Below are 12,562 nucleotides of genomic sequence, written 5' to 3' on the forward strand. Positions count from 1 at the left end.
TTTCTCTTAGCCATTGATTCTTTTGCAGGCATGTTTGCTAGACACCACAGTTGGACTAACACAATTTCAGAACTGTTTATGACCTTATTCCATGGAACAGACTACTAGTTACTGAAAGAGTTTATAATTCAGGGGTCAGTAAACTTTTTAAGCAGGGGGCTGGTCCCCTGTCCCTCAGACCTTGTGCGGGGCCAGACTATATTTTTTTTTGGGGGGGGGGGAATGAACGAATTTCTTTGCCCCACAAATAACCCAGAGATGCAGTTTAAATAAAAGGACACATTCTACTCATGAAAAAACACATTGATTCCCGGACCGTCCGCAGGCCGGATTTAGAAGGCGATTGGGCTGGATCTGGCCCTTGGGCTTTAGTTTGCCTACCCATGGTTTATATTATATGAATGTGATAGATGAATTGGATGGTTTCTCCTGTTTCGATTTTGCATGAAAGACGTTTATTTCTAAAACATTACAGTTCATTTCATCGCTATGTTCCGAAATGCAGTTGATGAAATCACGTGGCATCTGAGCTGTAACACACTCTCAGCCTATGACTCTTTTGTCTTTATTAAAAAACACCCCCCCAAAAAAAAAACCAAATAGAAAGCCTAGGAGAAATTGCATAAGTCACTTCACTAACTTTTATATTGACTGCATTTCATACAGATTCAAATCAGTGGATGTTCTCCATTTTGTATGCAAGCATTTTGTGAACTCATAAGTTAAAATTACATTTCCAAGACAGATTGATCACAACATTCTCTATGACAAATGCTGTAATCCTATTAGGCATGGAAACTCTTTATTCTTCTGTTGTTGCTCAAAATAATAACCGGCTCTCTTGTTTCTCTCTCTCCCCCCTCCCCTTGATGTCTCTCCACATTTAGAAATGCCAGGAAGCCCACGAAACCAGTTCACGTTCAGACCACTGCCGCCACCTCCACCACCACCCCACACATGTACCTGCAGCAGGAAGCCGCTTTCAACAGCTGACTCTTTCCAGGGAAGATCAATGACGACCCGCAGCCAACCTAGCCCAGCTGCTCCTCCCCCTCCAACCAGTACGCAGGACGCAGTGCATCTCCATAACAGTTGGGTCCTGAATAGTAATATACCACTAGAAACCAGGTAGGTACAAACCTACAATGCACATATCTATGACCTAAAAATAAAGTGTATGTGAAACTATTTATTCATTTAACAGGATTTATATGCCATTTAATCAGAAAAGAACTCTAAGCAGTTTGCAGGAAAGAATATCAAATATTTGTTACAAATGCTAAAAATGAATCAAACATTATTGAATAAAAGTAGTGGAACAGGATGCAAATGTACTAAATAAATAAAGCAAAGAAAAAGTAGCTTTATAATTGGGGGTCAGGTATTAAATGTAGGTTTTCTTATATACTGACGTGTAATTTTTTGTCATCTAGTCAACCAATTTGGGTTTAATGGGAAATGCATCATGAATGAACCCACATAAGCCTTAGGCTCTTGCATCCCCTCCTGCTTTTTTGCATGCCAGAGGAAAAGCTTCAAAGCTTCCAGTGTCACTTTTTGACAAACCATAGTTTCCTATGATGCCCAAACTCTGGGAACTGAGTTAGGTTGTTACTGAGAAAAATCCAGGATCAAACCATGGTTTTAGATCCTAGCTTGTTATCGAACCATAGTTTAAACCAACCACAGTTACTTGAGTTAAGATGTCACAGGGATGCTTAAAAACACAGAGAGGAGTGTTTAATCTTATCTTCTGGCAACGACAAAGAGAAGAGGGAAGGGAAATTCATGCACTGGAAAATCATTCTTTCCCGTAACACCTTTTCTTCCAGGAGATTAAGGCAGCATACAGAGTTGTATCTCTGTCTCTGCCCCCACCTGTTTGTCTTCACCACCACAATCCTGTGGGGTAACTGGTCCTGGGCCAGCCAATGAACTATGAACACTACAGAGGAAAGTGGTATATTGGTGGATACCAGTTATTTGTCCATAACAGTTACCCTAAATGACCTATCGTATTATTCCAAAGAACGGCAGTGCAGACTCTGCTTAAACAGCACTGTAGCCTGGGGCTACTTTATATATGGCATTTCTTCTTCACCACTGTAGAGAAAACTGCCTTATTTCTCAGTTTATTTTCAGCAAATGATCTGATGGCAGAAGAGGAAACACCAGTGCATTGCTCCCACCCCCCCCCACCCCGCTTTTCTCAAAGTTACATGAAAGGGAACAAAATTCTTTTACAATCAAACCAGACGCATTTTGATGGCAGATGTATCACTGTGCTAAATCTTTCTTGTATAATAATACTGAAATCTATCTAATAGGTTTAAGCCGATTCTTTTATTTTATTTTATTTGGAACATTTGTAATCTCAAAGTAGATTTAGAGGCATTAATTCATCTCCCCCTATAATAACCAGAGATAATTCAGAATGCACATGTTGAGTGCTTATATCCTTCAAAATCTCATTCTAATTCTTAAAACCACAGCGGTTTGTAACAGCTTTCAGGACTGGACAATTCTTCCTACAAATGGTTATATTTATTCCTAATTCCTATATTTCTACCTCATGCTTCAGTTCTGAGGATTCTAACAAGAAAATCAAACCGTTGTCCCAGTCATCATTATCAATAGCCCTATCTGTACATGATATGTACAGATGTATCTTGCAAGGAGCTCATGCATAGTTCTCCCCCTTTGTATTTTGTCCAGGAAAAAGCTCTCTTAGGTAGGTTAGGCTGAGGGACAGTGGTTGGACCAAGGTCATGTTCCTATTCTGAAGTGCTTACAATCTAAGCAGGACCAGCTGCAGGATTGTGGGGGTTGGGGGGGGAGCTGGGCAAAGTGTCCTCTGATGTGTCATTTCCCCTGTTAGTGGCCTTACTTGGCTGCAGTGGCCACAGGCAAAGTGAGTCTAGCCACTTTCTTAATTTCCCACCATGCCCAATACATTTTTTGTTTTTGTGGCTTTGAAGGGTGGGGAAGTAGTTGGAAAGCTGGTAGTGTGCAGCTTGAAAAATGGGTGGAGGGATTTGATGCCTTAGCACGAGTATATTTTTATTACTCACTTGCAGGCAATGTCAGGGACAACATGCACTCAAATTACCACATAAAGGCAGAATATCTTCTTTTGAATTCATTATGTTGGAGGTGCACCCAATTTCAAAAGGTTGAATTCAAAAGACGGTATTCTGCCTTTATGTATATTAAGGCAAATGCAGTAAATATTGTATTGATTATGTTCTGTGTTGTTAGGTTGTATTGGCAATTTGGTTTTGCTAACCTTTCAGACTACTTCTGCAGCAGTGCAGAAATGCTAAAATAAGTAAGTAAGTAAGTAAGGCCTCAACAAAGTTGTTCCCAGATAGAAATAGTTTGGGGTTTGCTCGTGTTCCTTTCTTGGATGAGTGCTACTCTCACCATTTACCTGAAGGAAGGGGAAGGAACCTGTAGGCCCTGAAGAAAGAGTTGGGGCTTGTCCTGTGATATTCTTCTAGATTGAGAAGGAACCAACAGTGAATCACCACTGTAAGAACTTAGCAGAACTAGGGGTGAACTGCTGAGCAAGAAGGCGCTCAAGGGCAGAGGAGAACTGTAGTTGCCAGAGAGTTTTTAGAGTCCTTTGCTGGCCAAGACAAGCAGAGAAGCCAAAGTCTGCATCTGACTCTGTACAGGGAGGTTTTAAGTCAGGAACAGCCGGAGTAAAAGTGGCTATCCTGTTTTATTTGTGTGACCCATCTAAGAATAGATGCAGAAAAATAACTGAATAATGGTGTGGGGGGACAAAGGAAAATTACAAAGCTTTTTTAGTTACACATAATTTCGCTCAGGCCCCATCTGCGCTATACATTTAAAGCAGTATCATACCACTCTTCCAGCCAAAATGGGTCTAGGATTGTAACCTCTAGTTTAAAGTAGGGTAAATTCCTAGTTTACATGCACAATCTAACAGCACCCTATTATTAAAAACTAGTGCTTTCAGAGTGGTGAAAGAGAGGCAGCAATTTGTGGGAAAGGATAGCAGAGCTAGGATAACATTAAAAAGGTTAAGAGGCCCCTTTTAGAGGCAATTTCTTATTTTCACCTTAGATGAATTTATTATGTCTCCCTCTCCATCATGATAAAGCACTCACACATGTTGCCAACCCATGGCTTGTTCCCTTTTCTCTCACTAAAAATAATTATGATTCTCAGCTTTTATGGACACTTTGCTCTAATTGTTCAGGACTGATGATTTACAGGGTCATGTACTGTCATTATCTTTGACAGCCATAGCTCTATGTGCTTATTGTTTTTATAGGATCCTTAAAACTTCAACGACTCAACAGAGCATGCTTTCCTGTTCTCTGTTCATTTCACGTTTGTTTAAGTCGCTTAAATACACACTGGTTATCTTTGTTTTGCTTTGTTTATTGAATACAGAGTATTTCTGCAGCTCAGCCAGGACTGAGAGGCGAAAGCAGGTTATATAACATGTTATAGAATAATGTACTTTCAAGTCATGATCCAGAAAGTCGCAGGAGTAGAAAAGTTGATTTAAGAAACAGCGTTGCCACTTATGAATCCCCGGAAATAGGGGACATGCACCGCTGAAAAAGAAGATAAACGAGAACACAATTTTCATTAAAAATGCCACATGCTAATTTATAAGTATATATTCAAATTTAGAAATAATTACTAACATGTAAATTTCAAAAAGGCAAGCCAATTAATTCCATTTCCAAATCACCTCAAATAAAAATGTTTTAATTAATTTTCACCACAAATCCATATCACTGTAAATCAGTTCCTGTTCAATTAACCTACACCCAAATAGTTTGTTAAAATATTTGAGGCTATAATCCTATGTGAATTTACTTGGGAATAAGCCATAGGTGCATTACAGCAGAATCCTAACCGTGTCAATTCAGAAGTCAGTCGAATTTAATTCCTAGGTAAATGAGGTTAGGATTGCAGCCTTAATTACTTAATTACTGATGTAGCATGGGAAACAACACCTGATGAAATTCTTCCTTTTATGCAACAAAGGCTGCAATGTAAGGTTGCAGTCCTAAACTTTTTTACAAGGGCACAATTCCTAGTGAAGATGGCAAGGGTTACTTCTGACTACAAAATTAAACCAAAAAGTTTGAGTAGACAAATGAATGGAGTGGGATGGGGCACAAATCAGTAGGAGTTGCCTCTGAGTAAACAGACAGCAGGTCAGGCCTATGGTGGTCAGATGAAAAGGGAACATGGCTTCTACACCTTTAAGGGTTTTATAGAACTGGAGTTTCATCAGGTATAGCTTGCTATTAAAGGTACAGGAGCCCTGTCCCTTTTTCATCTTGCCATCCTAATCAGGCTACAACCCATCCCAAGGTCAGATTTACAGCACTGTCAAGCAGCAGTCCTTTTCTTGGACTTCAACAATTTAAATGTTCTTCCATCTAAAAATATCCATCCACACAGAAAACTAGTATCCCAGGAGAAAGAGTGCACTCTTCTACCTGACATGTGCTTTGTGCAGGGAAGGCTTTCATTTTTGTTTGCGCTGGGATTTGGGGAAGGGAAATATTCTACTTTGTCCACACCCCAGTGACAATTTTGTTTATTTTTTTATTACTAACAGACAGAGGTCTCCAATGCAAGCCTTCTAATATTGCTGCCTCTCAAAATAAACATTTCTTTCTCTCAAAGATATATTTGCTGCCTCACCTGTCTCACAACAGATGCTTGGCAGCAATTTTCAAGTCTACAAGTTTATTGTCTCCTACATTGTATTTGTGTAACGATTAAGGCTGCAGTCTTAAATGCACTTAGCAGGGAGTAAGCCCTTTGAACGGAATGGGCTTTTTTTCTGAGTAGATATACATATAATTGTTCTCTAAATGAGCAAGACTTAATGAACAGGAACTATTCAACCAATTACAGTGGTACCTCGGGTTACGAACTTAATTCGTTCTTGAGGTCCATTCTTAACCTGAAACTGTTCTTAACCTGAGACACCACTTTAGCTAATGGGACCTCCCGCTGCTGCCACGCCGCCAGCACACGATTTCTGTTCTCATCCTGAAGCAAAGTTCTTAACCCAAGGTAATATTTCTGGGTTAGTGGAGTCTGTAACTGAAGCATCTGTAACCTGAAGCGTTTGTAACCCGAGGTACCACTGTATCTGTTGGATCAGATTCCCACCCAGCTCAGCTCAACCTGGGAGTCATCCAGGTTCATAGAAAGTAATGTTCTGCTTTTAAAAAAAGGAGACTTTGAACCAAGGGTGTGGAAACCTTTTGAGCTACATTGCCTCATGAGGAATCTTCCAGGAGGACATTCTAATGGTGGGCAGGGCCAGAGGCAAGAGAATATGGTAGAAAAAATTAATGCCACTCTAAACTTAACGTAGTAGGCTACATTCCAGGCTACACAAAAGGCAGACATTTCTGTACACCTTTACACAAGCAAGAGGTACATTCCATTTCAAGGGCACATTCCAGATAGGCATGTGATTCAGAGCAAGGCCTGTGAGAAGCATGGCCAGGAAATCAGTTGCGGCCTAGGAAGAGGCCTAAGAGCAAGATGGAGAGACTAGGAGACTCACAGAGGGAGTTTGGGCCTGAGGTCCCTCCTCCATACTTAAAACTCTTCATGACTATGGCCCTGGGGAGGAGTGCCTCAAGCTACTGGCTAGATGTTGGCTAACAGTTCAACACTATTAGTTTCAGGTAGCCAGCTGTATCACTTTGTTTCCACGCCATTTCAGATGAGCTGCCACAGGCAAAGTCGGAGAAGGAAGTTTTCTCCACATGGAGTGGAATACTTCCATTGTTTTCTGTTAAGCTAACACAACTAAAAAAACTTAAATAGTAAGGAACTATCATAAGTAAAAGACTGAATACTGAGACCCCCGAGATAATAGCTAGATAAGCTGGGCCCATCCTAGCTAGGTTGGGTTCCCCCTGCCTCCCACAGGCTCCTCTAAATTCTAACACATAACAAGGCTTTCTCCATTGAGAATTATAAGAAGCCCCATGTCTTTATGGAGATCCATCTGGCATAGTAGGCCAAGGGGATTCTGGATCACATCTGTCAGCTATAGTCCTTGTTATTCCTTCGTCTGCTGTTCTTGTTATTGGAATGCCTTTCACACACGTCTTCATGTGATTAGGAATCATGCAATAAAATGAACTAAAATTGGTTGTAAAATAATACGAACAACAACTACAACACCAACAACTCAATGTATTTTTTACAAATAAACATCCAAGGCTGAAACCTTTAAAAAACCATCCAGTTAGTAACACTTTTCAGAACAAAATGGCTTCATTTGTTTCTGAAAGTATGAATTGTGGGTGGCTGCTGTATCTCAATATGGATGATGTTCCACAAAACCGAGACAGCCACACGGACAGTCGTGCTCCAAATTGCTGTAGAGTGGATTTCTCATATTTTTGCCAGGGTGCTGCTATCCTTACCAATGGGGGATTCTGATTATTTTTTTCACATGCACAGAGTATACTTCCTTCTTTCTTAATTAACCTGCTGTACCTATAATTAGAGCAGTTAAACTATGGATTTTCCTCAGGCTTTATTGGTGAAGTGGGGATGCTAACTGGCATTAATGACTGTGACTACAGAACAGGGGACGGGGAGCATTTAATTAATATGAAGTACAAAGGTGTAATCTTGTATGTATTCAGCCACCACCACAATGTAGACACCGTCTCATTGTTTCTGTGTGAGTGGAATCATGTGATTTAAGTGTCTTGGATTTGTTTGGCAATCTTCCAGTATTTATAGAATTTTGGGGGAGGCAAATAGATTTTCTGTCTATGTGGCTTCCATTTGTGTGTTGATTTTGTGTGTGTGATATTGCTTCCATGCTTAATCATAGGGACGCAGCATTATAGTGTTGTGGTCTGCTCCCCAACAGATCACTTTTTGTGGGTGTGCAGCTCCTTTTATTGTTCTGTGTCTTGAGCAGTACCTTTTTGGACTGTTGATTTTTTAAAAAAAGGTTTTCTTATTTCAATAGACTGCCCTTCAGCAAAGCTATTAGGGTGACGTCCAACATGAATCAATATAATTATATAAAATTATGTACAATCACACTTAGGAAAACAGCAGAGCAGAATAGCAGCATTCAAATCCAACATACAATAAAACTTAATCAATGCAACTTTTGAGTTTTGTAGTCTGTCTTGGTGCCCAGGATTGTCTTTGATAATGCGAAAAGCACTCAAGATCATTCAAGTTCATATGAGTGAACCTGGTGCCTCCAGGTGGTGTGGACTACAACTACCATCATTCCTGACATTTGTCTATGCTTGATGGGGCTTCTGAAAGCTGTAATTCAAAACACCTGAAGCGTGTTTAGCTTGTTGAAGGATTATATGTATCCCGGTTGGTGATAGGGAACTTGCAGTCTTCCTGATACTGTTGGACTCTAAGTCCTGGGCCAGTGGCTATGCTGACTGATGGAAGCTGGGGTCCAATGGAATTTGGAGGGCTACAGGCTCCCCACCTGTGGAGTGGAGTGGGGGGTACATCTTACTCTTTGTAGAAAATGTGGCAACCTACACAACTGCATAAGTCAGAAGACTTGAAAAGATTTCCTGAACCGGAAGATTCAAAGACACTTATCAGACCAACGTGACACTTGGTTAATGAGTCGTTTCTCCAATGTTCTTTTTTATCTTCTTTATTACAGTGAAACAACAACCCCAAAAATAATAATGAAATGCTGTTTCATTTTTCAAATCCTTTTGGCTTGATATCTGTTTTTCTGGCATGCCTCTTATACATGCCATTTTCTGTCTAATTAAATAATAATTCTAACCTCACTTGTGGCACATCACATTTTGAAAAGGCACATTGAGGAATAGAAACGCATTTTGACAGCCCCTCTACTGGTTTTTCACTGCCAAATGGTGGTGGGGTTTTTTATATATGAAAAAAGATTCAAATGTCTTGACTACAAAACAGGATGAAGTAAAAGTTATATGTATTTGTCAGTCACTTCACATAAATTTATTTCTTCAGTTATTTCTCACATATACAGGCAGGCCCCATTTACATGGGGGTTATGAGCCGAGGCACCATGTACATTGGTGAAATCACGTATAACTGAAACCCACTGAAAAAACCTGCAAACACCCTGCTCCACTCCACCCCCATTCTGCCCCCGTTCCACCTTTTAGTGATGTTTCAGTGATGTCCTTATAATTTTTCCAGGTCACTTCCGGGTTTGGCTCGTTGTGTGTATACACACTGAGCTTTATGGAAGAGTGGGTATTTGAACCCTTGTCTCTAAGAACATAGTCTGACACTCTAACCGCTACACCACACTGCATCGTTGCTCATTGCAGCACACTGTCATTGTTTTAATGCTGCTAGCCAATACTATGTAAGAGTCCGTTTGTGTGTTTCTTATGCATTCATAATCCACTTTTCCTTTCTTTTTTGGGTGGGAGGTTATAAAAAGTGTCCTAACATTTTTTAGATGCATTGGGTGATTTTAGATGTGTAATCCAGCACAAAGGCATGTCTAGAAGCAAAGCTACTACCTTCCAAGTAAACAGGGCTGTTATCAGGCTTAAACGGAATAAAAATTGAAGCACCATTTCGCTGTGCTATTAAACCACAGGCTTGTCGCTATATGCGTAGATTTCAGAATTTCCGTTTAGTCAGAAAGGCACATTCATGAGAACCAATGGGACCAGATCAGTTCTATGTTTTAGGCTGCTGTTAGAAATCACTTGCATGAGATTTTGTTGGCAGATATCTGTGGGAAGGGCTTTAGCTCAGTGGTAGAGCCTCTGCTTTGAATGCAGAAGACCCCAGGTTCAATCCCTGAAATCTCTAGGTTGGGTTGGGAATATCCCTTGTCTGAAAGTTCTGGAAAGTTGCTGCTGGTCCACAAGGACAATACTGAACCAGACACACCAATATTTTGATGTGGTACTTGTTCCCTAATGGAGATTTTATGCCAATTATGTTTTGTTAAAAGGTTTGTACGTATGACAATATGTTATTTCTCTTTTCCTGGATTCTGTTGTCATCTTTGCCTGGCATGGGTGGGCTCCAAGGGCTTGTCTACACTTCCACTTGTCCTGTGCCTAGAAAGCATGGATCTGAGCAATTCTTTTGCTGGACCCATGCTTTCTAGGTACAGGTCCAAGCGGTTTTCCCCTTGCCCCACTCCTTCCCAGGCAAAACCCGCTCTTGCCATTTGCTCTGATTGAGTGCTAAAAAGTGGTTTTCCTCGGGGAAAAGCAGCAGGACAAGAGGAAGTGTGGATAAGCCCTAACATCTTTCATTTGCCATGGCTGGTCTAGCAAAAGAACTTACAACACCAATATGTTTAAGAAATTTTGAGAATACTGTAGCTTACATTTTCTTTACAATAGAATATCTGCACTATAATAAACCAAGAGCTCTCTAATAGGTTATTTCCAGTAATTAGCAGATGCAGTTTCATAGTCATCTTAGAGTTCCTTAAAAAATAATACATATGAAATCATACATATTTAATTTCTTAACTGCACATTGACAATCTATATTTTAAAAGATATCCATCAAAATTAATTCTAGATCGACATGCTTTCTCAAGTCATTTTAGTACTATTCTTTTTGTGTTTGAACTACCATTCAGCAATGAATCAACATAATTATTGCAAGCTATTTATTGTGATAGCCTTAATAACAGATTTGAGTTTACCATTTTGTTGCCTCTTTTGTACTCTAATGGTCTCTCTGAGCTGTGCATCGCAGAAAGTAATCTGTGTTGTGCATGTCAAGCCATTCATGTTAATGTTCAACAATCCAATAGGTTTTCTGTTTAAAAGGAAAATGGGGAATTAAAACAGTTTTGCCATTTTCTATCCAGAAACTGTTAAAGCATTTTTTAATAAAAAAAGACCAACAAGAATTTATTATATCCTTTTTCCTTATTCCACATTGGGGTTCTGATCCTGATCCCACAGAAGTCAGTGGGGGATTTGCTGGCCCTCGGCTGTGGAATTGCCTTCCACCAGAAATCAGGAGGACCATGTCTCTTCCCTCGTGCCAAGTGAAATGTAAGACCCTCTTTTTGCAAAAGCATTTTGCTACTTTATACATAAAGGGCCTAGGACTTCTGCCCACAAGATAAAGGAAAGAGCATTCAAGTCAGAAGGGAAAGATGTACAGTTTGATAGCAACATGTTTGGGGATAAGGTTCACCACATGGTCTCACTGACTACTTCGTGTGATTTTGTAAACAACTTTCAACTATTGTAGGGGAGGGGAAAGATGTTTGCTTTGCATTTTAAAATGGAAACTACATAATTTGAACTTCTTGAAACAACATGCAAACTAAAGCTTAATTATCCTTCAAAATACATATATTAGTAAAGACTAACCTACAAAAATGCATTATATTAGAAACAGTTGTTTGTAAAAAGTATCCTTAATTATCCTTCAAAATTTTCACTTCAGCAAATTTTGTGAAGCGGTTCTCCAACCAAAAAGGATATACAGAAATGCATATAATAAGCAAAAGTGTCTGTAAAAATGCATATATTAGTAAAGATTAACTTACAAAAATGCATGCTGTTAGAAACAATTGCTTATAAAAAATACACACTTAAATGCTGATGAATTTTCATGAGGACTTTAATAATAATCTGAAACTGATATGGAAATGCAACAAATTTAAGTGAACACTGGAAAAATGACAAACTGAAGTTGATACTCTCATCCATTCCTGAACAGTAGGGATGGAAATCTAAGGTAAATGAGCCACAATGCTTAAGAATTTTCTTTATCCAACCCTGAAGCCAACATAAATCTTTCCATCAACATCTATGTATCCCTTAGATATTTATTTTTACAAAGGGAGAAACCAGTAGGACTGTGTTAAGAACCCCAAACTATATTCAATATTATTCTAGGCTAGAATTCTGGATTGTATGTGCCTAGTACACATAGACCGATTTTGGAAGTCTAAGGGCTCTGAAAAACCAGCAAGGTGGTCTAGATCTAGATGTGCAATCTGAGAATATTGGACAATAATTCAACTTACAAATACATGTTTCTCATTTACTGTTACAGAGGCCCTAAGCTATATGATGGTTTTTCCCCCTATTCCATTGAGTAATAAGAGAACAAGGGAAGCTCCAATGTAAGATGTGATGATCTGATGAACTGCAGCCACTGCCTTGGAGCCACATTCTAAAAAATATGACTTGTCACATTAACTCAGGAACATGGAACATGTGGCCCCCAGATGTTAGACTCCCAGCTTCCATAAACCCTAGTGCTTAGCATGAGCATGTGAACTCCCATGGTTTGGCTTGGCATGTTGGACAGTGGGAATGGACTCCATTGAGAGGTGATGGACTCTTTTGGAAGTTTTTAAGGAGAGGTTGGATGGTCATCTGTGATGGATGCTTTAGCTGAGATTCCTGCAGGGGGCTAGACTAGAGGCCCACAGATTAGCTGCCATGTTCAAGAGGAACAGGAAACAAATTTGATGCAATGTCTATGTCAGGTTTTTTTTCTGGCCTAGCCATATCTTTATCTTTTCCTGGCCTTATGAACC

General features: G+C 39.7%; 1 protein-coding gene across 14 annotated transcripts in view; it reads left to right on the plus strand.

The window, feature by feature from the left end:
- Positions 1–12,562, plus strand: part of TENM1 (teneurin transmembrane protein 1) — a 395,160-nt gene that overhangs the window by 190,258 nt on the left and 192,340 nt on the right. For 8 of the 14 annotated variants that reach the window (XM_081180104.1, XM_081180105.1, XM_081180115.1 and 5 more), the window contains exons 4-5: positions 888–1,128; positions 10,965–11,057. In XM_081180104.1, the coding sequence (XP_081036230.1) occupies positions 888–1,128; positions 10,965–11,057 (334 nt within the window). Of the gene's footprint in view, positions 1–887; positions 1,129–6,591; positions 6,705–10,964; positions 11,058–12,562 lie in introns of those variants that run through there. The other 6 variants (XM_081180116.1, XM_081180117.1, XM_081180107.1 and 3 more) reach the window with 3 other exon arrangements.

Source organism: Podarcis bocagei (genome assembly GCF_964188305.1).
Source record: "Podarcis bocagei genome assembly, chromosome: Z".
Lineage (NCBI taxonomy): Eukaryota > Metazoa > Chordata > Lepidosauria > Squamata > Lacertidae > Podarcis > Podarcis bocagei.